The 27,854-nt window shown below is 44.2% G+C and overlaps 1 protein-coding gene across 11 annotated transcripts in view; it reads right to left on the bottom strand.

Annotated features, from left to right (window-relative positions):
• Nucleotides 1-20,266: 20,266 nt before the first annotated feature.
• Nucleotides 20,267-27,854, bottom strand: part of TRMT9B (tRNA methyltransferase 9B (putative)) — a 28,707-nt gene continuing 21,119 nt past the window's right edge. For all 11 annotated transcript variants that reach the window (XM_032955279.2, XM_032955278.2, XM_032955280.2 and 8 more), the window contains one exon: nucleotides 20,267-23,415. In XM_032955279.2, the coding sequence (XP_032811170.1) occupies nucleotides 21,611-23,415 (1,805 nt within the window). In that variant the 3' untranslated portion in view covers nucleotides 20,267-21,610. The remainder of the gene's footprint in view (nucleotides 23,416-27,854) is intronic.

Genomic DNA, 27,854 nt, shown 5'->3' with positions numbered 1-27,854 from the left:
TGGGGGGGGGTGTTGAGGGAGGAAGGGAAACACCTGACGAGGCATTCTATACAATTTTTATCAATAAAAAGTAACCTGCGAGTTAAGCCATGATCGTACACCACGCAGGGTGGCCTGGCTGCAGTGAAGAATGGTCAGAAGCTCTCGAGTGTGAACAAGGGCCCCAGCCCGAAAACAACAGCCGGCCACATATTTTCCCGTTTGCAAGGCAGTGCTGATGACGAATGTTGCCGATGCGTTATTTGTTTGTGCTTTCGAACTTCGGCTAAACGCATACCGTTCATTTTTGTCGTCCCATTCTGCTCGCCGTATTCGCCCCTCTCCCTGCCCATATACACATTAACCCGCCTGTTTACAATTCTACACCCACATCTTGCCTTTGTTTTACTCCACACGGACATCTTAGAGACGCGTGCACGTTGGAACACGACATGGTGTTGGAGATCGCGTCGTGTGCCAGGGTGACACGAGCAGGACGGGTTTCCGTGGATTCGCACCGAGCCCTGGTGGAATCTCGGCACGTGTTCATTTAGTCAGCATTTTTTTTTGCAACCATAGACTTAAGTCTTTCGAATTTAACCTGTGGGGATTTTTAATCAGGTCGTTTAGTCTGTGGAATCCATTTAATAAATCCAATATTTAAATATTTAGTCCACTTTTAATTGTTAAATGTTGGTGTGTGGTGTGTACAATCCCCCCACTCCCCCCCAATATTATCAGGTCAGAATGAGGGAATTAAACTGTTTATATTCATGTATAGCCAATGACCAATTTTGATTTTCCTCATTGCACTGCAGCCTCTAACAGCATTATTAATGTAGTTCATTTCATCGTCAGCTATGCATTGTCACTCTTGAGTATGTCTATCCACTTGCAGTCAATCGATGACCAACATTTAAAAAAAAATACGCCATTAAGAATTACCTTCGACAATAATTTTGTGAATAAAAATTAACACCGCATCACGGGCGTCAACCGTTGCAAGCCGACAGACCTCTCGCTCTGACGTGGCACAGACGCGGAGCCCGGGGCCCGAGGTCCGAGCGGCGGTGGTGAGAACTCGCAGGCACGGCGGCCACGGGAACCCCCTACGCTGAGGAAGGAAGTTGAGGGCCTTATCGGAGAGGCGGCGAACGGAGGCCGATACCCTGGGACCGGAGCAGCTCCGCTCGAGACGCTTGAGCGAAAACGCTTCGCACCCCAGGAAGGCGGAACAACGGGGCTCTCTCACAAGACGTTTCGCTATGAAGCCCGGTAACGCGACCCGGTAACACGAGAGGTGAGCGATACCTGAATCGTTCCTGGGGCCCAACCCACATTGAACAGTGGGGTGAAGTATGGTCAAACAATCCCAATGACTGACAGCATGGGGAGCCCTTTATCCAGCAGTAGATCGCCAAAGGGCCGAATTTTATTTTCGTTACGATGACTTTTCTTTCAAACTTTGTTTCTCCATTAGACATGTTATTCCTGACTTAAGAACTCTGGAACACAACATTTGAAAAGCATATATTTAGAGTTGAGTCATTGGCTAAGTGGACTGAACATTTTTGCTGTAGATTTGACAATTTCTTTTTACATACTTATGTATATTTAATGCTTTTCTCATGATTAAACCAACAAACCCAAATTAGGATATATGTCATTGGAGTATTAAATGGAAATGTGTAATATACATTCAAAAACTTCAAGTAAAAACCCTTTAAAAGTAACAATGCCGATGATGCTAATGATGATTTCCTCCGTACAGTTATTTTCTCCACTGCCATTCAAGAAAACTTCACACCAGCCTGGGCACAATACAAGGCTGAGAGGTTTGAAAAGTCAATTGACGGAGGCAAAGGCGCAGCCCTGCAATTGCTGGCTCGTGAGACTGCAGACAGAAGAGCTTCCACTAAAGGGAGCTATAGACAGTCCCTTGGAAGATATTTGGCCTACTCTTCCACACTGACCAGATATCCTGGAAGAGATGGAAGTACCCACACTTTACCCCATCACACGCGACCTGTCAGATAGACAGAAGTGGCGGGGGGGGGGGAATTTAAAAACGTTGCCCGATTGTTTCACCTGCCGTGCTGGGAATTCGAAGCAGCAATCTCTGGATTGCAAGCCGAGTGCACTATTAAACCAATTCAGCATCCCAAGTTCATTCAGTGGGATCATTCAAAGTTCCAGAGACATCTCTGCGTGCTCACCTTCCCTGATGTCCAGCCCTTGTGTAGCCGCTAAGGCCCACATGGTGGGGAGATGTTTAGCTCTTGATTTTCCTTTGGAAAGGGCAGAGGAAAGCAGAGGCACTGCCTGTTTACGGGAAGACCCGTCAACGCAGGAAAACCGGGATCTGTTACATCTGGGAGGAAAAGGAGCGCCAGACGTGATGTATACAGGTAGCAAAAGTGAGTAGGTGCCTATGCATGCATGCTCAGTATGATGTTTGTAACATTTAATGCAATGTAATGTACAGCCCTTTATCACTCCAATGCTGGATTAAGGCTTTGCCACACCGTGTCGGTCATGGGGGTTGTTTGACCATACCTCACCATACTAGTCAATGTGGATTGGTGTTGCCATGCCCAGGACTGGTTTAGACATCACTTGCCACTGCCGTTATATCCATGACCGAGAATAGAACTCAGGTGGGCCAGGTTACTTTGAGCAATGCGCCGACTGACAACTGCGTGCCCCCTACTTTTTCCCCACAAGTATAATTTACATGGAGGTAAATCATTTAGGTCATTTATTTGCAGATAAATACTGTAATGAATATACTGTATCCAAAATAAGTTACAATAACATATGTTAAGCTACCCGCTTTCGTGCAGTGCACCACCGTTCCCCCCGAACCCCCTGCAGCATAACAAAAGGCGTCTTAACTTAGCCCCCCCCACCCACGTCCCTTCCTGACTCCCCCCCCCCCCCTTAACCTGTATATAAGCTCGGGTGTCCCAGAGCTGTTCACTTGATGCAGCGATCTTTGCTGTGACTGTTCCACCTGAAGACGGAAGCTTGTGTTGCCTCCGAAACGCCGTGATTTAATTTAGTTGTTTTCTTTTATTTTATTTTTATTTTACCTACCAAAGAGTATGAATCCTTGCAGTCACGAAAGCTTCAAATCTAGAATATGTTAAGCTCTTGCGTGTAGCACAAGGCAACCCGCATAGTTTATTGGACCACACTGGAATACAACTGGTCAACACTGGTGCAGGAGGCCCCGATAAACTTAAAACGTCATTTGACTTATTTGGTGTTGAAACAGACGCTGCTCTTATTCTTGGGTCTTTCGGTAAAGTAACGTAGATAGGTTAAAAGAAAATAACAAAAAATAACAAATACGTTTTTTTTGTTATTTTCTTTGAACCTATCTACGTGATTTTACCGAAAGACCCAAGAATATGAATTCCTGCAGTCACGAAAGCTTTAAGTCAACATTTAGACCCTGCTCTGTATTAGGAAGCCACTATTAACTCACTTCTTTAGAACTGATTTTATGTGTTTAGTTTGTTGTCCTTCCCCCCGCACCTCCAAATAGAGCACGGATGCCTATGTACGGCGTGAAAAAAGTTCACCATACGTACATTTACTTGTGTTAGATTGTATATGTAGGTACATATGCATGGTCATGTGTACTGCAGATAATTACACTGACACTGACACGCACCATTTACTTTTCAAGACATCCCTAACATCAGGCCACTTACCCCATCACAAAATCAGCAGAAAACGATGGGGATTTAAAACAAACCGTATGTGAAACACTTCTTTATTTATTGTTATAATTGAGTAATTATACAAATAGGCTTTTTATATGCCTAACACATGTTAGTGGAATATATTTTCTTAGTATCTAATGTTCACCCCGTTTGAGTGGCTATGCCGTGTTTATTTATTAGTGTCGCTGACATAATGGAATCAGAAATGGGACCTTGTCAACAAACCTAACGAGGATTGGCAAGACTTGTCGCATTATCTCACGTTCAAAGCCCTGTTTATGCCGTTCCCCGAACGTGCGAACCACAGTGTTCTACCAAGACGGTTGCAATCAAACGAACAATTTGTTAAACGAAAACAAACACGTAATTATCCTCGAGTATCTCGTTGCCGGCTCCGTTTCCCTCGCAGTCAGCAGAAATACAAAGGAATTACGGAACGCAAAGGGAAGCGCGCTCAGCGTTTTTGGCCGACGGGAGCTTTTTCATCGGGCGCGGCCTTGGTGATGAACAAATAAGCTTTTTTTTTCTGGGAGGAAGAGTGGGCGCTCCATAGTTTCATAGTTTCATTTATTTGGTATAGCCCTGTGAGCCATTCGGCTCTTGAATCGGGTGCAACCGAAACAAACAAAAAAACAAAAACATGAACAAGAAAACATCTTAAAGTGACTTTGTGCATGTGCAAACAGAAAATCCAGGAAAAAACATCAACATATTCCTGAAATAGCACCGTACACCAACGCTGTGTACAAAAATCCCAGTGGGATGCAAGTCAAACAACAACAACAACCACAAGAAAACTTAGATTAAGGCCATCACTCTAACTCCGTACTACAATAAACAAAAACATGGCCAAACCAAAAAACTTTTAGAAATCACCAAAATAAAGCCATAAATGCAATGTAACAGTGATCATAGGCACTGTGACCGAATTTTTTACAATAAACTACATAAATAACATGTAACACCAAACCCTAGAGCCACAGCTGGCTGCATGAGTCACTCCACAAACAACAGGAGCATCAGTCGGAGTATCACATTTTTCAATGCACCTTTAAGATCAGCACACTAAATCAAAATACAGATAATACTTTGCAGCGGTCATCCGGAGCAAAACATTTTATTTTATTTTAGGCCACTGAATAGCAGTGGCAGCTAGGGGTGTACAACTCCTCTAGAGCAGTTTTGAGTTAAGATCTCATAGGTAGTGATTCAAGTTGCAGTTTATTGGCAATAGCATTCCAGACCCTGGGGGCATCAATAGCAAAGGCTCTTCCTCCGGTTTTTGTACGGCAATAGGGAATGTGAAGCTGGTAGATGAGCGAAGACCTGAGGTCAAATTTGTTCTTTGAAACAGAGAGGAGATCCAGCAGGTAGTCTGCGGATTTTTTGTAAGTACATCGTGAATAAATAAGATCTGGTGTACAAGCCGTCGAACATTAAGAGATGTTAAGTTTGACCCAATGTAGAGATCACAGTGGTGAGTCCTATATGGGCAGTTCAATGCAAATCTTAAGGCCGAGTGATAGATGGAATCAAGCTTCTTCAGTACAGTACTTGGGGCTGATATATACACGATATCACAGTAATCAAGTAGAGGCAGTATGGTAGCTTTTAACGGAACATAGGGGGGAAGCAGTGTTTGTGTCGATACAGAAAACCAGCCTCTCTCTCTCTCCCATGGCAGGGAGAGAGAGAGAGGGTGGGGTGGGTGGGTGGTGGGGGGCCCCAGCGCAATGTGGAAGAGATTAACCCAGCGAGCGAGTGGCGTGCGCGTGGGTTTAGGCGCGCGCGCGCGCGCTCCTTTTAAAGCCGCGTCAGCCGCACGAGGCTAAAGCGGCGCACCGTGCCGGAATCGCATCGAGGGCCAGTTCCGGCAAAGCGCTCACCATCCAACGCGGCGGCGGAATTCCTGGGTGCTGCAATCGGAGCTGGCCGTAAACCCTTCCGCGAAATTGCTCTGAAGTACCGGCTGTCAAACGGTCCGTTAGGTTTTGCTCCCCTTATTAATTGGGCAGTCCTTGTTTCAACTCCCGCCTCCACATTTGCATGTTTTTTTTCTTGTTGTACTACGTTCGAGCCCAAAACATAGCCGAAAGCGAACAGTGTGGATTTGTTTTTTTGCTGATAAAGTTTCTATCGATAGTTAAACCTACGGCCCTTTGTCAATTCACTGCCAGCCACGATATCTTTCGATCATGGGGGCTATTTGATCATGCTTCTCCGTGCTGGTTGATGAAGGTGGGGGTGACGGAGGAGCAAAACAAATTGAGATGTCACCGATGTCTGCCACGTTCACCATGGCCAGGAATCCAACTCAGACGGCCGATTCACCTCACCACACGCGTCACCACTCAGGGGAAGAAATTAGATTAAAGCTATTCTGTATTAACTAATGGATTCGGTTATACGTGGACAAAAGCGTTGATGAATATATCTAAATGTACAATATCATTAATATATAAAATGGTTAGGTAACATAGCCACAGACATATGTCAGGCAAATTTCAAACACGATTCAAGGGGCACACGATATTTTGTGAAAGCGCAATTTTTGTGAAATGTTTTTGAATTTGGCCAAAACTGGTTCTCGGTGGGGGGGGGGGGGGTAAGAAATTAGATGAAAGCGATGACCTCCGAGCAGAGAGGTCATTGCTCAACCTCGGGATAACCCCCGCTACTTGGTGCTGCTTTAAATATACTGAAAATGTTTTTTTTTATATACGCGCAATGTTTTCGTGCGCGCGTGCGTAATGTTCGTGACGTCGGTTGTGTTCGCGTGTGCGCTGGCGTGCGCAGTCCGCCTGGCGTGGAGATCAGAAGGAATGGCTGAGATGGGAGGGGGCGAGCGAGGGTGGAGGGGGGGTAGAAGGGGGAAAGTATCCCCCTATAGCTTCCCAGCATCGGGGGTAAAATGTTAGCGGCTTGCGAGATGAGACGTGGGAAAGTGGTGGGGGGGATGCACGCTGGCTGTTCACTGTTCTTTATGTCCTCCGATATGTAACTCGCCGATTGTGAGTGAACGTACACAGACACACACATGCACACACAAAAGCCCTCTCTGTCCATTAAAAACAAGGTTTGCCTGTTACCCGTCCCAGAACGGCACTCCCAATTCCATTGGCATGTTGGCACTCTCCAATAAAAGCCCTATACATTGTGACTTGTATTTATAGCAGGGTTGTTGTTGTTGTTGTTATTAACTTTCCATTTATTTTCACGTAGAAGCTGTGAAAAACGCGCACACGGGTTGAAACAGTCTCGCGGCACCACCACGACCCTGTGCTCCGCGAGTAATTCCCCGCGTACGTGTCGTGCGTGCGCACTCACGTGGGCCACCGCGCCCAGTTCTTGTGTACTAGCGAGCAGGCGAGCGGCGAGCGCGCTCGTTCGTGCCCACCCGGTCACGCACGCGTGCCACAGCACCCGTGCCCACCAGCGAAAACCGCACGCCCGATCACAAACGCGTCTCCTTTTTAACCCTGCACATCTGGGCAGCTGAAACAGAGTGATCATTATATCCTGCTCTCCAACATCGCTGTGCCTGTATATGAACCAAAAAAATGGACTATTCCCCTGGTGCAGGTCTTGGAACACCAAAAAAGAAAAAAATCATCTATTTTTTCCCCCCCTTCTCCTTTTATGGGAGGAATGTTTCCAAGCTAAAGCATCCCAATGTTTAGTTAACCTTTTTTTTCACCTGAACAAATACATCTCGCTGTCCTGCGATGACAGACGCATATCTGCAGCCACGCGCCAACTTTAGCTGTGAACATCTGCGCAAAAGCAAACTCGACAATGATTCACTCTCATGTCAACGAAAAAACTGTTTAAAAATCCGCGGGTCCCAGAATATTGGCTGGGTGGCTTACGGTGCAAAATATTAAACAATGTATTTTTTGTGTTGACTCTAACGTTAAAAAGACAACCCTTTAACATTTTAATTCTCCCCTGAATATATTTGTTTTAACGAAGACGTATCTTTTGGAAAAAATAGATAAATCTCAGTTTGAGATGCCCTCATTGCACTCCACAGTAAGTGCATGCTTATTAAATAGACACATGCTGGATAAATGAACACGTTCAGTTGTGCACCCTGGTCGCAGCTGGTTTGCCTAAAATATATAGAAAGGAGTAGGTTAGGAGTAAGTCGCGGAGAGTTAAAGTTATGAAGAAATAAGGAAAAGAACGGGGGTTATCGAGGCTGTTGTTAGATCAAAATGAGTGGAAGTGGGCAGGACACGTTATGCTGACGAGAAATGGGAAGGCAAAGAAGCAGAGGAAGAGATGGCAAGATGACATCAAAGCGTTTGGAGGCTGCGACTGGATAGGAGGAGCAACAAAGGAATGGAGAAAAATTGGAGAGACGTTTTCACAGCAGTGGGAAACTACAACGACGGTAAGGACGACAGCACAACTGAAAAGGTAACTCCTTTAACCGTGGCCGCTCCGCCCCAGCTCTGCCCAGGGACGTACGCAGGCCACGTCCAGCCTCCATACCCCGCATGACACAGAGCTGTGCGAAGGAGTCTCCCCAACTGCGGTCGCACAACAAGTCGTTATTTATAGTGCGCATCGGCGGTCCGTCCGATACGGTTCACAGAGGTAGAGCTTAGATTAGTCTCAATCAATCCTTGGGCGTGTGTAACCACACACACACACACGACAGCTCTGTAATTTGCGAATGAAAACTACGCTGACCCTTATAAATCAAGAAACCAGTTCACGGGTGCTGTAGTTCATGTTGCACAGTTTTAAAACGCACATTGTGCTAGATCACTGCGGAGGTCTGTTCCCAGCAACGTTCATCTTTATGTGCACTGAAGTAACCGCTCTTTGGTTCATTGGCCAAAAAAAAAAGATCAGACAAATTATTTAAACGCCCGACTGCACATATCACCGCATGCAACGGAGGGCTGTTGGCTGGTGTAATAAAGCTACATTAATGCCTCAATTACGTATGAGGAATCCGTTTTAGCATTGCCCTGCTAGGGAAGTTTTAGCAATCCCATCGAGAGTACGTGGACAGTACGTATCGAGCCCGTTTGTCCACCGCTGCTAGACGAGGGCCTCCCCAAACAATATGGGTCATGAGGCTTGTCTCGCCATACCCCACCATACTGGTAAGTGCTGATTGCTGAAATGGGAAGCATAGAAAAGTACAGTACAACAATGAATTTCGCTGCAGAGTGCTCCATCACATGGGAGGAAACCATAGCGCACGGAGAAATCCCCTACACACGAGGGAGAAAACACACAAAAACTTGCACACAATCTCTAAAAACAATCTGCTTTACACGGACTACCTCTTCGGCCATCATGTGGGTATCTCTGAGCTCTTCATAATCCACTAACCCCGGCTGCAGAGGGTTGAATTCGAGACGTGGGCCGTTGCGTCTGGATAAAATAACGGCGTGGGATGTGGATGATAGGCCTGGCCCCTGGACCCAGCCGACATCTGGAGGCTGCGAGCAGCTATCGGGAGCATCAAGACAATTAGCGTTACAAGGCTTCCGACCACGACCCTGGTCTAAGCCACAGCAGGAATCATTTACAGCGGCAGACAGCGTTTAACATAGCCCACCATTTCATACAGTGGCTCCCCTTCGTAATTTTTAAGCTCTAAACTGCATGAGTTGAGATCTGTGAATTGGCAGATTTTTATAAACATGCTGGCGATATCTGAATATTCAACATTGTTTAGTTAAACCCACCAGTGCTGTTTGTGCATACATATATACGGTAAGCACCCTACAAAGCCATAGTCAGTAATGGCACTGCAATGTATTTTGTGACAGAGTACGATGCTGGAACAAGCCTGACAATTGAGCTCCAAATGAACAACAAACGTTTTAAAGGCCCTCTCCGCGCCACGGGCGGCCACCCAGCCTGACTCCGTCTGCCCGAGGGAAGACCCGATGGTCACGAGCCACAGGATTTTACAAGGGACCAGGACTGCAGGGGTCAAACGACCAGAGAGGGCGGCTCCCACAGGAGATGGACGACTTCAGCCAGGGAACGAGGCGGTCCAGTGGGTGGTGCAAGTGTCAAGTAAAAAAATAAAAACCCATGGTGGGGTGGTTGGGACAGGATTTAGAAGGCCCAAAGAGTGGAGGAGTAGGAGGCACAAACAAATGGGCTAGGGTGGAGGAGGAAAGGCAGGCAACGCAGGGTAAAGGGGAGTTCTGGGTTAAGAGGGCAATACTAGCAACTTCCTGTGCTTGTGACTCAATTGCAACCACATGGCGGACGAGGAGGCCATGCTCCACGTATTAAACCCAACACCCAGGCCTGGCCGCCCACCGTCTGCCCACCATCCACACACGGGCTTCCGTGGCCTGCAATTTGGAGCAAGTGCAGACTAATAATAATCACGCATTTTTTGTGATCTCCCAACATGCGAATTTTATAAAGAGGAATCCTCGGCCGCAATTACAGTGTTAAACACGATGCTTGTCCTTGTGTATAATACCAAATCACTGGGAGTGCACTTGATCTCGTCAGACCTCAGAAGCTAAGCAGTGCTGTGTCTGGATACTGCCTGGTTGGTAAGACACCACCATGCACACCAGGTTGTCATATAGAGCTGCGTGGTTCAGTTATGTTACGGGCAGTAGAGGGCACTGACTGAAATGTATTGGTCTCCCCTACGCATGTATGTTGAACTTATTTTGCACCGTACGTAGTCAATCTTGCCAATCGGAGATGTACTATGCCCCCATGTTTATGCTCGCCATTTTCACCAACCGACTAGCATGGTGAAGCATGGTCAAATAATCTCCACGACTCACACAGCATGGGGAGTACGGTTGCCACCCGTCCAGGTTTTCCAAGGATCCTCCTCTTTATAAGGTAGCTGTCTTGGTAAATCTGTACGCCTTACCAGGACATTAAAAGTCCCAGTGTTTGTCAATTGCGCTATATAATACACCACTCAATGCAATTAATTTACATATAGTTCTTCCATTATCCGTTATCGTGAAATAATTCTTCCCATGATATGTCTCGGTTTTTTTTTACCTCAGAGTTGCCAAACCAAGCTGGCAGGCCCTCAAGAAATAGTAAAACTGACAAAAGGGTACCATGTGTCGTTTTTGTCCTGGGATTTTGCGAGCCGGTCGCCCGTGACAGCGCACGCAGAGCGAGTGGCATTTTACCATTTTTAGGAATACCAGGATGCAGTTGTGCTGTTGCTTCTGGGTCAGAATGCATGCAGCCAGCCCATAAATATTTATTTGTTTTAACCGCTTACGCACATGAAGGTCAGCACAGAAAATAGAGATGGAAAAAAATAAAATGCATGCTACTTTTCTATTCCATGTATTCAGGGAGTATTCGATTTTTTTTGTACATATATAAAGAATATAAATAAAAATTGGGAAGGAATCCAAGAAAGTACAGCTTCAATTTTTGGAAGGCCACCAGCACATGGAGGTACAGTGTTCACTCTGTACTCATCATTAATACAAAAAAGATTGTTCTGTTTTTTTTTAACCACCCACCCCACCCGCTCCCAACTGCTGCACCCGTCAGCCCTCTTTGAGTTATGCTTGGGTTGTTCATGAGGAGAAGGGCCTCTGCGTTGCTCTACAATGCCATGCACATGGGAGGGAATGTCGTTGCTCCAGTACGCTTCAGTAAAAGCGGCCAAACACGCAGAGACTTCACGAAACGCGAAGTTTCACGCACGTGCCACAACACCAACATGGCACAAATTACTGTAAATGTGTGTCTAAACCAAAGAGAAACAAAATAACAGAGAGCGTACTGAAAATAGAGTTGAACATTTTTAGTTTTTCGTCAAATCCCACCTGCAAATTCCAATAGATTACATTTTTTACTGTGCATTTCTTTCACTGATTTTAACTTAGGATTTAAGCTGTCATTTTCAAATGTTGTGATGCAACCCGGAGTGGTGTGCATTACAATATACTGTGATACTGCGAGGTCTCTTATGAGGAATTCATTTTCAGGGAACAAATCTATCGCTTATATAATATATATATGATTTCAATTGTAAAGCTCCCTCCGACATTCACTGGCCAATGTTTCTCATGTGAATTTCAATCATAAACCAGGAGAGAAAAAAGTCCTTTGATATATATTTGATATATATACTAAGAGCCAAAAACTCTTGACTCTGGCCGCTAATGAATGAGCGATTCACACTCAGGGACTCCAGGATAAAATCCTCTCGTGGACTTTCGCTGAAGGGTGACTCCTGGAGGAAACACTGACGAATTATTTTCCATGCTCTTATTTTTGTTACGGTTCTCACAAGCGCTGACTCGGCGCCACTCGTTATTAATATACTGCACGAACCAGCAGCACCCGGGATCCGATCCAAACCGTGTCGCGTGAAGTTGTGCATTTAATTTCAAGGGTTTAACGAGAAGATACTGATTTGCAGAAAATCTGATTTAATTGCAGTGAAATATGAAAAGATATATATTTGTATTCATCAGTACTGTTCGAATGGTTTGAGCACTCCCAAGTCTAAACTACAACATTCTGGCATTAGGCTAGAGTAGCGTACTTGACGATGCAAGAATCCGTGGGCATTCTTATATTTGTACCTCATGCAGGTTTCAGGTTTTATGTGTACACTCTATGTTGATGTTATCACCAATTATATCCTAATTGTACTATCAGCCAAGAGAAGGAATACGCCTGAGAGGACATCCACCATGGAGATTGAACAGTGATGTTAGCTCGTGTGCAAGTGATACTGAGGATGGATTGTTTGCACCACAGGACCGTGAGAGATGGAGATGGCTGAGGGAGGCCTTCCTCCAGCAGTGGATAGATCATGGAGAGCACCGATGACGGTGTGCAGTATAATCTAATGTTTGCATTTGCAGAAATGTCGTTTCGGAGCTCTCTCAGTCACCAAAATCTTCACATCATGCCAATGGATGGTAATGGAAAACGACACCACAGAACTTCTGTATTGACGTCACGAGGCCTCTCCACCCAACTATATAGTACGTTGTAGGTCTCCTTCACGCTCTGTAAAAAATGCTTCACCACATGTCAACCATGTGTTACATTACATTTGTATATTTTAGCCCTCAAGAGATGCTTTAAGCCAAACTAAGTGTAACAAAATGCGTTGTACTGTATTGTACAGTCAATGGTCACTTCTAAGGCCATCAAACCGACTCCACTTGAGAATATTTTCATTCTAATAAAAATGAGTGTGCTCACGCTCCAAACTTTTACGAATGCAAATAAAACCAAATATATAAAAGAATGACACTATGATAACAAACTGAAAACCAGTGATTCCTCAACTAAGATCAGAAAGTTTAACACGTAGGCTTTCGCGACCAATATTATTCATAATAAAGGTTTTTTGGTTGGATCGCGTTATTCATAAATGTGTCGTAACCCTCCACCACCCGACACGGCCAATCAGCAAAAAAGTGTCACGTTGACAAAAGACAAATAGCTCACTACTTTAGCCCACCGGTGTGTTGAAGAGTGAATCCACAACATTCACTCAGAAATAATTAAATTAAAGAGAACGCGTTCATAGACTCTATAAGAACTGCTCAACGTCAAGGTTACTTTATCGCTTGTTTTTCTCTTCCAACAGAACATCCTCATTTCCTTTTAAAACCAACAACACAGCTATAAAGCCTCCTTGTGTTAACAAGTCCCAAAACATGACCACGACAATTCGAATTTTAAGACCTTTTTAATGGGGCCCCTAAGAGCCACACACACACAACTGTTGAACAAACACTGCACTCCAATTTACCTGCCACTGGCCAAACAAGCAGAATGTTAGCGTCTACGCTTTATTAATAAAATCCGTCTACCATTTGCCTGCTGCGCCAATCAATCATGCAGAATTTGAGAATTTGATCGCAGCAGCACATGGCCACAATGGCAGGCAGAAGTGGCGGGTTTTTGTGTTTGCTAAAAACCCGTCTGCAGCTGGGTCTAACATCTGGCTCTGGTCTGCACGAGAGCTTGCGTGAGCTCCCACACGCAGCTGCCAACCACAGCCAAGGGCCGCAGACACTGGGAATAGCTCCTTAGAAAGGCGCGGCAAAAAAAGTACGTAGTAATAATAATAAAAACTCCGGTAGTGGTTGCATGCGGCCGGCAGATCAATCAAAACCTCCTGAAGCCATGCCACGCCACTTGCATTGCGTGACCACGGTTGGGTGAAGTTTCCCCATGGCCCATGAAGTCTGCCCATGGCCCAGGATGATTCGGGTGGAATTTGGTCTCCTCGTTCCCACGAACGAGGAACCGACTGTTAACCATCATCTGGAGATGATCTGTACATGGCCAATGACATTCTGAAGGGTTCCAAAGTGCTCCCAGGCTGGTGAAAAGGAATAATTCCTAGGTCTGGGTTATGGCTTCTAAATCAGACTCAGTTGCATGTGGAGTAATAAGCCACACCAAAGGCAACCTGTAATTCTATTCGGGCTCAGGTTACCATAGCATTAAAGAGTAGGCCAAATACCCTCGAGAGGGGCTCTTCAAAGTCTCCTCTAGTGAAGGCTCTTCCGCCTGCAGTGGCGTGAGCAAGCAATTGCAGGGCTCTGCTTTTATTATTTACCTATCAAAAAGTACATTTGCATCACTGCCACAGAGCCTTAATGTTACCAAACAACCCGGTCAGGCCAGGACATTCCCAGTTTCAGAAAGGAGTGAACCGAAGAAACTTTAAAAAAATTGGGATTTTTTTTCGTGCTTTCAAATATTCCGGCCTCATGCTGAACTCATGATGCAGGAGCATGGCTACTCGACTAATAGACGGACGTCCAACGCCAGACAAAGCTGAAAGCACTCCGTGTGGATGGGCGTGGCTAGTGACTCAGTGGGTGTGGCTATGTAAACATTGGGACTCACGGGAGGTGGGGCTGGTAATTCACCACGTCCAGTGCAATCACTCCTCTACTTACGAACGAGTTCGGTTCCAGAGGTCTGTTCGTATGTCGATTTGTTCGTAAATCCCAACTTTACTCCTGTCGATTCCAAACATGTTGAACGGCATGTACACTAAACACGGGGAATGACTTTAAAAGTTGTACAATCTCCTGTAGCTGTAGATGCCACTGGTTCTTCATGTTCGGTAGATGTAGGTGCCACTGGTTCTATGTTCTGTAGATGAAGATGCCACTGGTTCCTCACGTTCTGCAGATGTAGATGCCACTACCGCCATCTATTGCGTGGCGGTTGGAACTACGACTCTCGGTCCGAACAGGCAACTGGACATACGGGCTAGGTTTGTTCGTATCTCTGAAAGTTCGTAAGTCCAATATTCATAAGTAGAGGAGTCCCTGTAACCCAGTTGAACCTGCCAGATATGAGATATATTTATCCCTGCCATTATTTATAACCTTTACACTGGGTAATAGCCATTTTATTCCAGATTATTATGTTGTCACTATAGTGCATGTCTATCGTTCACTAATCAATTTATGTTCACCAATATTCGTACAATAATTTTTAAAAATGCAGGTAGTCAGGTGGTACACGTATGAAGGAGCTATGAAAGTATTTTTATCATAAAAATCTAATTTACCGTATGAATCGATCCATTAATGTATTGTGAAATGACTAACGATTAAACATCGACCCGAGCTATAAGGGTTTCTGATATGAAAAATAAGAGTAGGTTTTACCCGTTCTGGCAATAAAACAGGTGTTAAGATGTTCAAACACCAAATAGATACATTTTGCGAGGAATCAACTAACTGCATTAACCACACATGCTTGTGGTGAACATGCAAACGTGTGCTTGATGCAGACTTTATTCCTTGCAAAAGGTAACTATTTGGTGTTTTAACATCTTAACACCTCCTGTTTTATTGCCGGAAAGGGTAACACTTATTCTTATTTTTCGATTTAAAGCTTTCGTGTGTTGTGGCCGAAACGTCGTGAGAATATTATTGTTATTTTATTTCATTAATTTATTATTTTATTCTCATTCTACGTGACTTTACCGATAGAACCAAAGAAGACTAATTCTCATTTTTCATACTTTGATACTGGCAAAAAAGTCCCATAATAGGGTTCTGATACTTGCATTGCCTTTGTGCTGTTCGCCTTTTGGCGTTCTCTGGTCTTAACACCGGTGAGACAAGGACATTAAGAACAAGGCTGTCTCTGCTATAGGCCAATCAGTTTTAAAGACTGCTTATATCATCAGAGCATGATGGTTTGTATGTTTTGCCACAAGTATTTGTGATTAATGCAGACTTAATGCCTTGCAAAAGGTATCTATTTGTTGTTTCAACATCTTAACACCCGTTTTATTACCATAAATGGTAAAAACCTAATGTTATTTTTAAAACATCATTCTCAATGACCAACTCACGTGGAAAGGCTCGGAAGCTCAGCAGGCTTAAGCCTGATTTGGGTTTTGACGGGTTGACCAGCAAGCGGGCCAGGTTTTCATCGGCGGCTGTAGGGTTATGTATGCCATGTTGTAGTAGGCAGCAGAGGGCAGTGTTGCAAAACCCATTGTTGTACAGTACTGTACTGTGCTACTATGCTCCCTCGTCTTTGCTCCCCCGCCCTCACCAATCCGCACTGGCCATCGTGGGGAGGCCTTCATCCAGCAGTGGATAGATGATGACTGGTGACGAGTGCCTTCGTATTTCTCAACTCACTCCCTTCACCATAAACCACAGCACAGCATACAATCTTTATAGTTTTAGGACTGAATAATTCACAGCTTTTGTAAATCCACAGCTGAATGAACTCTTTCCCCCACGCCGTGTCGGTCTCGACGGTTGTTCGATCATTACTTCACCACGATGGTCATTGTGGGCTGGTGGAGGAGGGCGGTGGACAGTAAACTGTCCAGATAACAATGTTCGCCACTGATGTTAGCCGTGGCCGGGGATCAAAGTCGGCAAAGTTCATAGTGCAGTGCGACAACTACTGCGCCACTACTCCCACACTCTAATTGCATTAATACGAATAAAAACGTGCGTCAGCAGTTCTCCTGCTGTGTTTGTCTCATCTGATTACTGTTGCTTTGTGTTGCGATGGAAACGTCGTGATCTATCTACGTGACTTTACCGAAAGAACCAAAGAGTCATACGAATGGGATTATCTAACAGCAATGTTACAATATCTAACAGTGGTTATCTATGAGTGGTAGTCGTACAGAAATATGTAACCTCTTATAATACCTTACACCAGTTGGAGGGACACCACTCGGAAACACAACAGTGCCTATGTACCTTGGACAGCGACTGAAGGAGGAACGGGGATGAAATGCTGACAATGTCGAGGCAACTTTTGGAAAGATGACCTTGATAATGAAAACTAACAACGCAATGTGCCCAGAGGAGATTAAAATCGGTGCGTATTGCCTTGCTGCTACATGGATTATTGAACGTGCCTGTACGCTGGCGCTGAAGATGATTCCAAAACTGAATGGTGAGCAAGAGAGAATGATGGACAGACGCGTGACTGAGACAGGAAGAGGAACACACGCGTTAGACAACATACGATATCTGATAGAGGCCGACCAAAACTAAATTTCTGGTTTCGGCCGAAACCGAAAGTAAACCGAAAGTAAAAAATTGACTTTCGGCCAAACCCGAAACTATGCTGAAAGAGGCCATTTGACAACTTTCTGCGCCGAACCCGAATTTCGGTCGGCCTCTAATCTCTGAATACTGCCTTGCCATGTATCCCAACACTGCGTAACAAATTCCAGTCCAGTATGTGTACTACACTCTCAAGTCCATTTCCATGAGCCACATACAATACATATTCCACAGTAGTGTACACAAATACGCTTTGAATTTCAGGTAAATAGTGTACACTCTCGGAAGTTCAGACAATGCAAGGTTAGTAATACTCACCGGTCTGGGAGCGAACTTAATATACAGCACCTTCACTGGTTTCCACGTGGCCGGACATTCGGCGGTGTGATTCTTGTGTTTCAACGCAATGACTGTGTGACTGATGCTTCTTGCACAAGATTAAAGCATTCCAGCCAGCGCATCCCCACGTGATTGTGGACGTAACCGTTAAATGTAAACACGTTTTTATAGCCGGTGATGAATCACAATGGTCCCAGAGATGTCAAACATTCTCAGGGGTTGACCATAATGTTCCTTGCCCCAAATTCCCAAGTTATTGATTACAGCAGCACTTGCAGTTATTTGTTTATTAAAGAAAACCCAACATTGTCTTTCGCTACAGGTTCCCAGTTTTTCCGTGTCGAAGATAAAATATTTTGGCTTTCATCTTGATAAAGGTGTAATCATAAAAAATATATTTTTTTAAATCAACTAAAAAATATTGTAGTAGTTCTCTTTTATCGTATTGGAGTATAGTGATCGTATGACCGTTCCAGCACAGCATTGTTTTTACACAATTACGCTATAGTATACTGGACTGGATTCCAATTGTGCATAATGGGTTCATGTAATGAGATGATGGAATTTCCATTCTGAACTCCAAAAAAGCAGTGCAACATCGCCCAATGTTAGAGTACGGCTTCTTCATGTTAGCGCAGAAATCATTCTAAGGTCCTTTCAATTACGTATCTACACGAGGTGATGGTGTAGAGTAGTCGGGTTTTCGCCTGGACCCGGAGAGTCCAGTCATTGGCATGTGTTCGGGTGGCACCTTTATTGTGTTGAACTTTATTCAAGTACTGTACTAGCCTTTTGCCCGTCCAAGGAGGTGGGTGTATTGCAGTAAATCTGAAACTTGCAAGCGAAAAGCAGACCGCGACGTGATATATTCATTGCATCCATTCCTGCGCAATTTGTAAGGGCACGGTGACACAGACCTATTTCATTTTAGGGTTATACTCCCTTGTTCATCATGACGTCCTTATTCTTGGGTCTTTCGATAAAGTCACGTAGATAGGTACAAAGCAAATAATAATTAAAAAAAAACAGAAAACGACGTTTCGATAGCAACGCAAGCGGTCGTCTTCTCCATGACGATGGTACTTTGCAAACCTACTTGCTATCAACAAAGATTCGTTCATGAAGCCATCCATATATACGGACACAGACACAATTTCAACCGAGAGGATGGTTATAAACTCAGCAATCAATGGAAAGATGTCCTCAACCACTTTGGGTCATGACTTGACTTGTGTTTTCTTGACAATCAACCTCCACCGTCAGCAGTGTGGTGTGTGGAGCGGGGTGCAGTGATTACCTGGCAGCCCTGTGATTGGTGTAGAGCCACTTCCGGTGTCGTTTTCTCCTGCATTAACATAAGCTGCCCCGCCCATGCTGCTGACACACTTGGGCTACGCCCATCTCCAAACCTTTATAAACAGTTTGCCTTTAGAGGCTAGCCCCCCTTTTCCTGATGACGACCGCTTGTGTTGCGACCGAAACGTTGTGGCTTTGTTTTTTTTTCAGGCTAGTCTACATTATAGACTGCCACTACACTCACCGAGGTTAAGAACCAGGCTACAGTCTACATTATAGACTGCCACTGCACTCACCGAGGTTAAGAACCAGGCTACAGTCTACATTATAGACTGCCACTACACTCACCGAGGTTAAGAACCAGGCTACAGTCTACATTATAGACTGCCAGTACGCTCATCCAGGTTAAGAACCAGGCTACAGTCTACATTATAGACTGCCACTACACTCAGCGAGGTTAATAACCAGGCTACAGTCTACATTATAGACTGCCAGTGCACTCACTGAGCTTAATAACCAGACTACAGTCTACATTATAGACTGCCAGTGCACTCACTCAGCTTAATAACCAGGCTACAGTCTACATTATAGACTGTCAGTGCACTCACTCAGCTTAATAACCAGACTACAGTCTACATTATAGACTGCCACTACACTCACCGAGGTTAAGAACCAGGCTACAGTCTACATTATAGACTGCCACTACACTCACCGAGGTTAAGAACCAGGCTACAGTCTACATTATAGACTGACAGTACACTCACTCCAATTAAGAAGCAGGCTACAGTATATTATATATATTTTGTTTTTATTCACTTTATTTTTTTATTTTTCTATCTACGTGACTATCGAAAGAACCAAAGAATATGAATTCCTGCAGTCACGAAAGTTAAGTTAAAATCTGTTCATGATTATTCATGAGGGGGGCTGGTCGACGTGGAGTGACGTCACGTGCGGGACACAGACATTCTTGGCTCATTATAGTAGTAAATAGTACACTGCACAGTAGTATTGATAGACCTAAGCTGACTGAGATATATATCAGGGTTTGGTCTGTGGAAAAAGTGATGACCCCGTGTACCTTCTCATATGCCCTTATTTACATGTGTTCACTTCATGGCAATGCACGAAAATATAACATCTTCAGAGCCTGAAAATATACAGAATTAAGTCCACAAATGCCATTTTTTGTCATTGGTGACTGGGCTGAGGACATTAACTCACTACACCAGAGAATGACGCTTAATCACAGAATGAATTCCACTTATGTAAACTGTTGGTGTTCTAAAAGTGCAATATCAATATACGATCATGTATGTGTAAATGTATTTATACACTTTACAACACCGCATCATACTTAACTCCATTGGGTGATTTAATTCAGGCACGTATTAATTTAATTCAACAATAGCATCTTTATTCAATCAAAACAATAAATTAGAACAGAGATAAAATTACTTGTAATACTGCAAAAAGGGACAGACTGTAAAATATAACCAAGATGGCACTAACACGTTTCATCAGCATAATTTAAAACAGAAACATAAATAAATTACAGTGCGCTTAAGCTCACTACATCTCACAATCAAATCTGTGTAAATCACTATTGCTATGAAAGCACTTGGGACCATAGGAATGTACTATTTGCATATTTAGAAAGCAAATTGTTATTACGGCCGCTGAATAGACATACAAAACGGGCCATTCGTTTGCTTATACTGTATTTCACCAGTTATTGACAATAATTCAGGTTGTGTCTAGATTTAAATACATTTACAGTATTGCTTAATGATCTAACCTTCGACATTTTTCTCTACATTTCACAATGTGAGCTGTTTTTAGAATGAAAATAGTTTCTATAATCGTTACTCCCAGGCAGTATATATTGTAAGGCCCTCAATTTTGACAACCCTAGGCAGATAAGTGGAACTTTATTTCTTCATTCACCGCAAGGTGGGTTTGGTCATTGATCTTAAACAAATATTTAATGAATCATCACTCAGGGGCTCAACCAGATACGAAACCACCAATAACTAATCTGGACAATGCTGCATTTCAATTTACACTGAAAACTCGCTTTGGTCTCTTCCCTGTGATACATTTTGCAAAACAATATGCATTCTTTGAGGCCACGGTCAAACATTCAGATAAAAGACGCCCCCTGCTGAAAATATGTCATTCATGATTGCGGCTGCCACGTTAATTTACTTCATGAGCCGAAGACGATGCGGCGAGTCGTTGTCATATGTTTAGCGACCGATTCAAGTATTAATTTTTCTACAGCCTGCCGCTTTAGGTGATGTTGGTCTTTTGCTCTTGAGTACCATTAGTATACGACTATCTGCAATGCTTGTCCGGGATAACGCCACCGTTCGCCAAGGTATCCTGGGCACAGGGTGTGCAGACGGCTGATAGAACAACTGCAGCCTACCCACCTGGTCAGAAAGTACACTCGGAGCAAAGCAGAACCCCTTTGGAAATAACCAAAATGAACGCCGACCAGGCGCACTGAGTTCTGAGATTAGAACGAGCGATTCCGATGACTGGAGTTTCGTACCGTAACCCTGCTGTAAGTTTTACACAGCATTCCTTGTGCAATCCTACATTGTCGGTTCCCTACCTTCCTTGGTAAAATTCAAGTTAAGTCTACACATCTTGCATGAATCCGATTAGTGAAAATGAAAAACCGAGCCATAATGAAGGCAGGAGGAATGAAGTCTAATAAATGCAGGCTTACATTCATGCAGTGTTGGGATGGGTGTTTGGATAGGTGTGAGAGTGGGCGTGGCAATGGGTAGTGAAATGTGTGTTGGAATGGGTGCTGAAATGCAGATCGGGGGGGGTACTGGGAGAAGGGCGAGTATTTGAATGGGTATTTGGTGCTCCGTTGGGACGGGCGTCAGAATGAGCGGAGGGCACCGTATTGGGCTGGACATAGGTGTCATCTCCCCCCTCCTTCTGGGCGATGACGCACCAGTTTGCATGATCATAGTAGGTGCACACAACTCGCAGCCCCGCTACATGCCGCTCAATCATCTGAGCCAGCTCTCCCTCACGAAACACATGGTAGTAGCGCAGCCAACGGGGTTCTTCCGGTGTTTCTCCTCCCTCTGCCCCGCCGCCATCACCTTCCCCATCACAATCGCCATCAGCATCATCATTACCAAAGTCTTCCTTGGTGCCATTTCTCAAATGCTCCCTGTTCTCGGTTACGTCCGGGCTCTCTGGACGGTCCCATTCACAGCTTCTGGCAGTACCGTTAAATAACTCACAGTCATTCCGCACATGGCTGCCGCTGTCACCCTCTTTTAAAGACAACCGGAGGGCGGCAGAATGACTTTCTAAGGGCTTCTTGGTGACCTGTGTCATCCCCCGTCCCGCAAGCGCGCAACTCCGACCCGGCGCTTCTACAAGATCTGGAAGGCAGACCTTGGAGCGCGACGTACTGGCAAGGACCTCCACGAAGCGAGAGGCCTCCTCGTGTGATCCCAATGCTCTCCGTGCAGGTAAGAAGCCCGTACGATCGCCAACACTCACGTCCATTCCGCGCAGGCGTAAAAAGACATCGTCCTCTTCGTCTGAGCTCTCCGTCATTCGCATCTGTTCAAAGGCAGGATCTTGGTCTAGATCATCCAGTCCCTCTTTGCTAGAATTGTGGGTGCTCGGCAGATGGCTTGGCTGGAAGAACCCACAATTGTTGTGCTCAAGACTTCGGTGCCTTGTGGGCTCTGCGCTCGGGCGGCTAGCTGACCCAGATGACCCTGGATGATGATTAGCACTCCTGGACAGCGGCTCATCCAGCGACCGGGAAAAGAAGAGAGATGCGAAAGTCTTCTCCAGCGCTGTGTAGAGGCGGCTTGAGCTGGACCTATCATCGATGCAACACGAATCACTTCTGATTCCCATGCGGAGGTCTCGACCACTGGAGCGCTTCACACCCAGGTCTCCGACAGAAGAAGAGCTACTTCCACGGCTACCACAGCACGAGCTCCTGCACTGGTTGCCGTGGTCGGGGCTGCCATTCACAAGAGATACATGTTTGGTCGGTTCCCTGCTCTGGTGAGGCGTAGGTGAGGAACCGCCCCAGGTAAAATCACTGTTCGAAGAGGCAATTTTGTTGCAGATGTACCTCCTCATATCAACACCTCCGTTTTCACAGTAGCTAGACTCCTCTGCATCACGTCGCCCAACATCATTTTCCGAGAACCTCCTTGCAGATTTGTAAAATTTGACGTTGGACAAATCCTCACTCGACCGACGGCAACCGTCACCGTCTCCCATTGCGTGTCCTGCCAAGAGCCGTGGAGACGATGCCGTCAGGGAGCTTTGCCTTGGGGGCGGCCGCTTGACGTGCGCGTCGCCGGTGGAAACGCCACGCGGAGCGGACGGGTGCCAGGGGATAAAGATGTCCTGCTTGTTGAAGCGCCGCCGAGTCTGCTCCATGGCCCACACGTAGACCATGATGCGTCCACCGGGGCGGAGGGTGCGTGACATCTCGCGCAGGGCACGAACACGCCGTGACTTCGTACAGAAGTGGTGCAGCACTGGCAGCAGCAACATCACCGACAACAATAATAAGAGCGTAATTTGTTCATTCGTCTATTCAGCTATACAATGAGATTAATAAATGACATGTTGAATGCATCATCCAGGAAAGAATTCAAAAAAACGTTTATTAAAAAAAATAAGTTAGGTCCTACATTTGTGTCCTATTTGTTACCAAATATCTGAAGTACTCCTCATCGTTAAAAAGTCCACTTTCAGTAAAGACCACAGTTTTATCTTGAACCCCTTACACTCTGATGTCACACTGGCAAAGACCGTGGAACACCATGAAGTTGTAATTAATCCCTTGCTCTGTTCTCTTGCAACATATCTAAACTCTGCAGGACCTCATACCTCCATCCACACAACGACCATATCCACCAATTCCTTACCCAAGCTACCAATGAGACCCTGGTCCATGCCTTCATCACATCCCGACTCAACTAATGCAACTCTCTCCCCTATGGCCTCCCCAAATCCCTCATCTCCAAACTTCAGAGGACCCAAAATACCACTGCCAAACTTCTCACCCACACCTATGAACAAAACCACATTTACTTCAATACTCCAATCCTTCTACTGGCTCCAAATCCAATTGAAGATACATTTTAAGATTGTACTCTCACCCTCTTCAAGATTATCCATAGACTCATCCCTGCCTACGTCTCCCCTCTCATTTCATTTTACTCCTCTCCACACACTCTACTTCAGCAATCAAGAACTGTAAACATTCACCAAGTGCGTATTCGCTAATTCTCTTGCACTGTCCCTGTAATCTGGAACTCTATTCTCCAAGAATTCCACGCTGTTGACTGATCTGCCCCTATTCCAGTCCAGGCTCTGCTTATGACTCTTTCTCTCCATGTATGAATTTTGAACTTCTTTTGCACCGTACATAGCCAACCGTGCTAATCGGATCTTGAGACTCACTGCATTAAAATGCTATATAAATATATATTGTATCCCATAATTGTATTTTGTATTTGGGAGGAACTGAAATTCCATTCCTAAGAGGGTACAGCGATGGAACTCTGTACAATAAATGTTTGAAACAGCGTTCTGTATTGCCCTCTACTGTGCACCTCCTTGTCGATCTATATAAAGAAAGACCTTAATCCGTATGTCTAAAAAACCTCGGGCACTTCCCGACAAAGTGGAAAGCTGAAATTTGATACGTATGTAGCTTTTAGGACACAAACAACAGTAAAATCCGAGATTTTTCATTTTAAGACCTCCAAATTTCGATTTTAAGTGCCCCTTAAACACGTTTGTGCGTGTCGTTCAGAACACGTTCAAAATTAAAGTGAGAACCATTGTTCTATATTTTATTGTTTTGGAGATATTTCGGATTAAAGCGATTTTTAACGAAAAAATATGCATTTTATGATAATTCTAAAATGGTAAAAGATAGGAGTTTCCCCTCAGAGTATTACGTTAATAAATGTTTGTTCTTTCTAATAAAAAAGAAATCTTTAAATTGAGTGGTTTCCGATGATGGGTACATCACTAACATCCTTTGTTTAAATTTTGATTTAAAGCTTTCGTGACTGCAGGGATTCATATTATTGGTTCTTTCGGTAAAGTCACGTAGAAGGGAAACAATAAAATAAAAAATATATAAAACAATAAAAATTCTCACGACGTTTTGACTGCACCACAAGCAATATCCTTTTATCATTTTATTGTTTCCCATCTACATGACTTTACCGAAAGAACCAAGAATTTGAATCAAGTTGTCAATTTGCGTTTTTTTTTCCCCAAAAATATATATTTTTTAAGTAGTTGTTAGTGTCTGATCGTAGACAAAAACTGTTAAAAATCATACCAGGTTAATTATTGCCTGGCAAATACAGGCTTTGTGAACTAGTGATCAAATAAGCACAGATTACCAACCGTGCCTCAAAAGGCAATGGATTATAGTTACGCGCCAAGTCCAGCACTCTCCACGACACCAGTACACCCAGCAGCACAACTTCTATGGCACAGCGATGACAGCCATTCTTTGATAATGAAACCAAGTGATGTTGAACCTGGTCTGAGGTTGAAGAGATTCATCATCAAACACTCCGAGAAAATGTACATCTGGAAGAAGCCCAAAGGTTAATTAAATGTCATTTTGCTTCAGCTAGTCATTTTAACAACCAATTAAAATTAACGATAGGAAATTATGCAAGAATTTAACAAAACATACTGCAAATATGAGCTATACGAGTTAAACAAAAGTCGCAAACATCAAGTTCCCCGAGCAAAAGAAAATTCATGTTTGAAGTCCAAATCTGAAAAAGACAACCGAGTATATATAGACAGGGAACATATTGAAGATGGCCTGGGATCATTGATTACATAAATAGGTAAGAGAGTGCAGGTTAGGGTGTTTTTGGAAATTTGAATTTGAAAAGAAAAAGAAACATACCAATGTGTCTAAAGAAGAAAGCTTGCAATCAGGGCCTAGCTAGTGCCTGTTATGACATGGATTGGAAAACGTGATTCTGACATAAAACGTGGAACACAAAATAAAATGTACACGAAGAAACATGGAGAGATGCATGTAAAAAATATTACAGAGAAAGAGGAGCAAACGGATTAGATTTTAAAAAAAACATCAGAGATTCCGTATTTACTGTGAATGAAAGTTGGCTTCGGCATGACACATCGCTCTAAGGGATGGTGGCTCATGAATTAGACTGATGAAGGAACAGCATGCTAAAATAGGGAACATATGCGTGAAGATGACCATGACATAGATGGGCGCAATAAGATCAGCAGCAAAATGGATTGAGGAATCCCAAAACTGAGAGATGGTGATGGTTTTGGGAGGCCTTTACCCAGGAGTGGATTTGTAATAAGAGAGCGCCATCTCCTGTATCATTGTGGGGGGTACATTACCTTATACAGTCCATGGTTTATCGATAGTAGGCATTACATCTAGGGCAGTGGTTCTTAACCTTGTTGGAGGTACCGAACCCCACCAGTTTCATATGCGCATTCACCGAACCCCTCTTTAGTGAAAAATAAAATGTGATTTTTTTCAAATTCAAGACATAGATATGTTTTTTACTGGTACACAAAATGAGCCGTGCATGAACATTACCTTGTTCAAAGAATAAAACCAACACAATGCATAAACTCACAACAAATTACATACCTGGAAATCAATGTGACTTCTGCTGTTGCCTTTGAGAGATCAGTTCAGATATGCGTGGCTTCACCTTGGCAAGTGCCACTCTCATGTCATTTTCACAGCAAAGTCTGTTCCTTTTCTTCGTTTTTATGTCCAGCATCCTCGAAAAGGATTGCTCACAAAGATATGTTGTAACAAATGGTATAAAAAAATCCAGGGCTTTCTTAGCAATAACTGGATACTTGTTCATTTGTCGACACCAAAACGTTGAGAGCGTTGTTGTTCTGAAGAGTTGCTGTTGAACCTGGCTCTGCTGAATTTCAATGATTTCGTCGAGGAATTCATCATTGACATCTGCTGTTTCAACAGCAAACGTGAACGGCTGTCTCACCCATGCTGGATATGACTCTCTTGTAGGGAAATATCCGTCGAGAGACTTTGCAAGCTCATCTAAGTGCGTGGCAATTGTTTGCTTCAGTTCCGTGGATACAGAAATATCTCCAATTCCAGACACATCTTCGATCTTACTTGCACAGTCGTCCAGAAGCGGGAAGTTTGCGAAGTTATTGTTCTCTGTTCGTCGTTTCCATAACGGTAGCTTTTTTTGAAAAGCCTTCAGGTGTTCTTCCGCTTCCATGATATTGACTCCACCACCCTGCATCTGCTGATTGAGATGATTGAGAGCTGCGAATATATCAGCCATGTACGCTAAAATGAGAATGAACTCAGGATTTTTGAAGCAATCTGCATGGCAGTGTTGGTGCTCTTGCAAAAACAGGGCTAATTCCACACGCATGGCAAAAACACGATTCAGCACCTGTCCCCGGGATAACCACCGAATATTAGAATGGAGCAGAAGTACCTCAAATTCAGAGCCCATTTCTTTACACAGCTCACTGAAGATGTGGTGCCTCAGAGCACTTTTTCGCACATAGTTCACACATTCCACCACAGTTTTTAATACTTCTGCCATTTTTGGAGGTAAGGTTTTTGTTGCCAACGCATGCCTGTGCAGAATACAATGCGTCACAATGATGTGTGGTGCATCGGCCTTTACTAGCGCACCAAAACCAGACTTTCTTCCCAGCATGACTGGAGCTCCGTCCGTACAAACTGCAGAAACCATATCCCATGAAAGATTGTTGTCTCTGAAGAAGTCATCCACAAGCTTCTTCACATCGGCTGCCTTCGTTGTTGTTGTAAGAGGCTTACAAAATAAAAACTCTTCTTTTATCATGTCGTCTTTCACATAGCATACAAAAACAGCAAGCTGGCTTAGATCAGAAACGTCTGTGGTTTCGTCGAGTTGAAGGCTGA

This window comes from Petromyzon marinus, chromosome 16, assembly GCF_048934315.1.
Source record: "Petromyzon marinus isolate PM22_M1 ecotype Great Lakes invasive population chromosome 16, UKy_Petmar_22M1.pri1.0, whole genome shotgun sequence".
Taxonomy (NCBI): Eukaryota; Metazoa; Chordata; class Hyperoartia; order Petromyzontiformes; family Petromyzontidae; genus Petromyzon; species Petromyzon marinus.
Note: the sequence above shows the minus strand (reverse complement) of the source record. Positions and strands in the feature narration are given on the sequence as shown.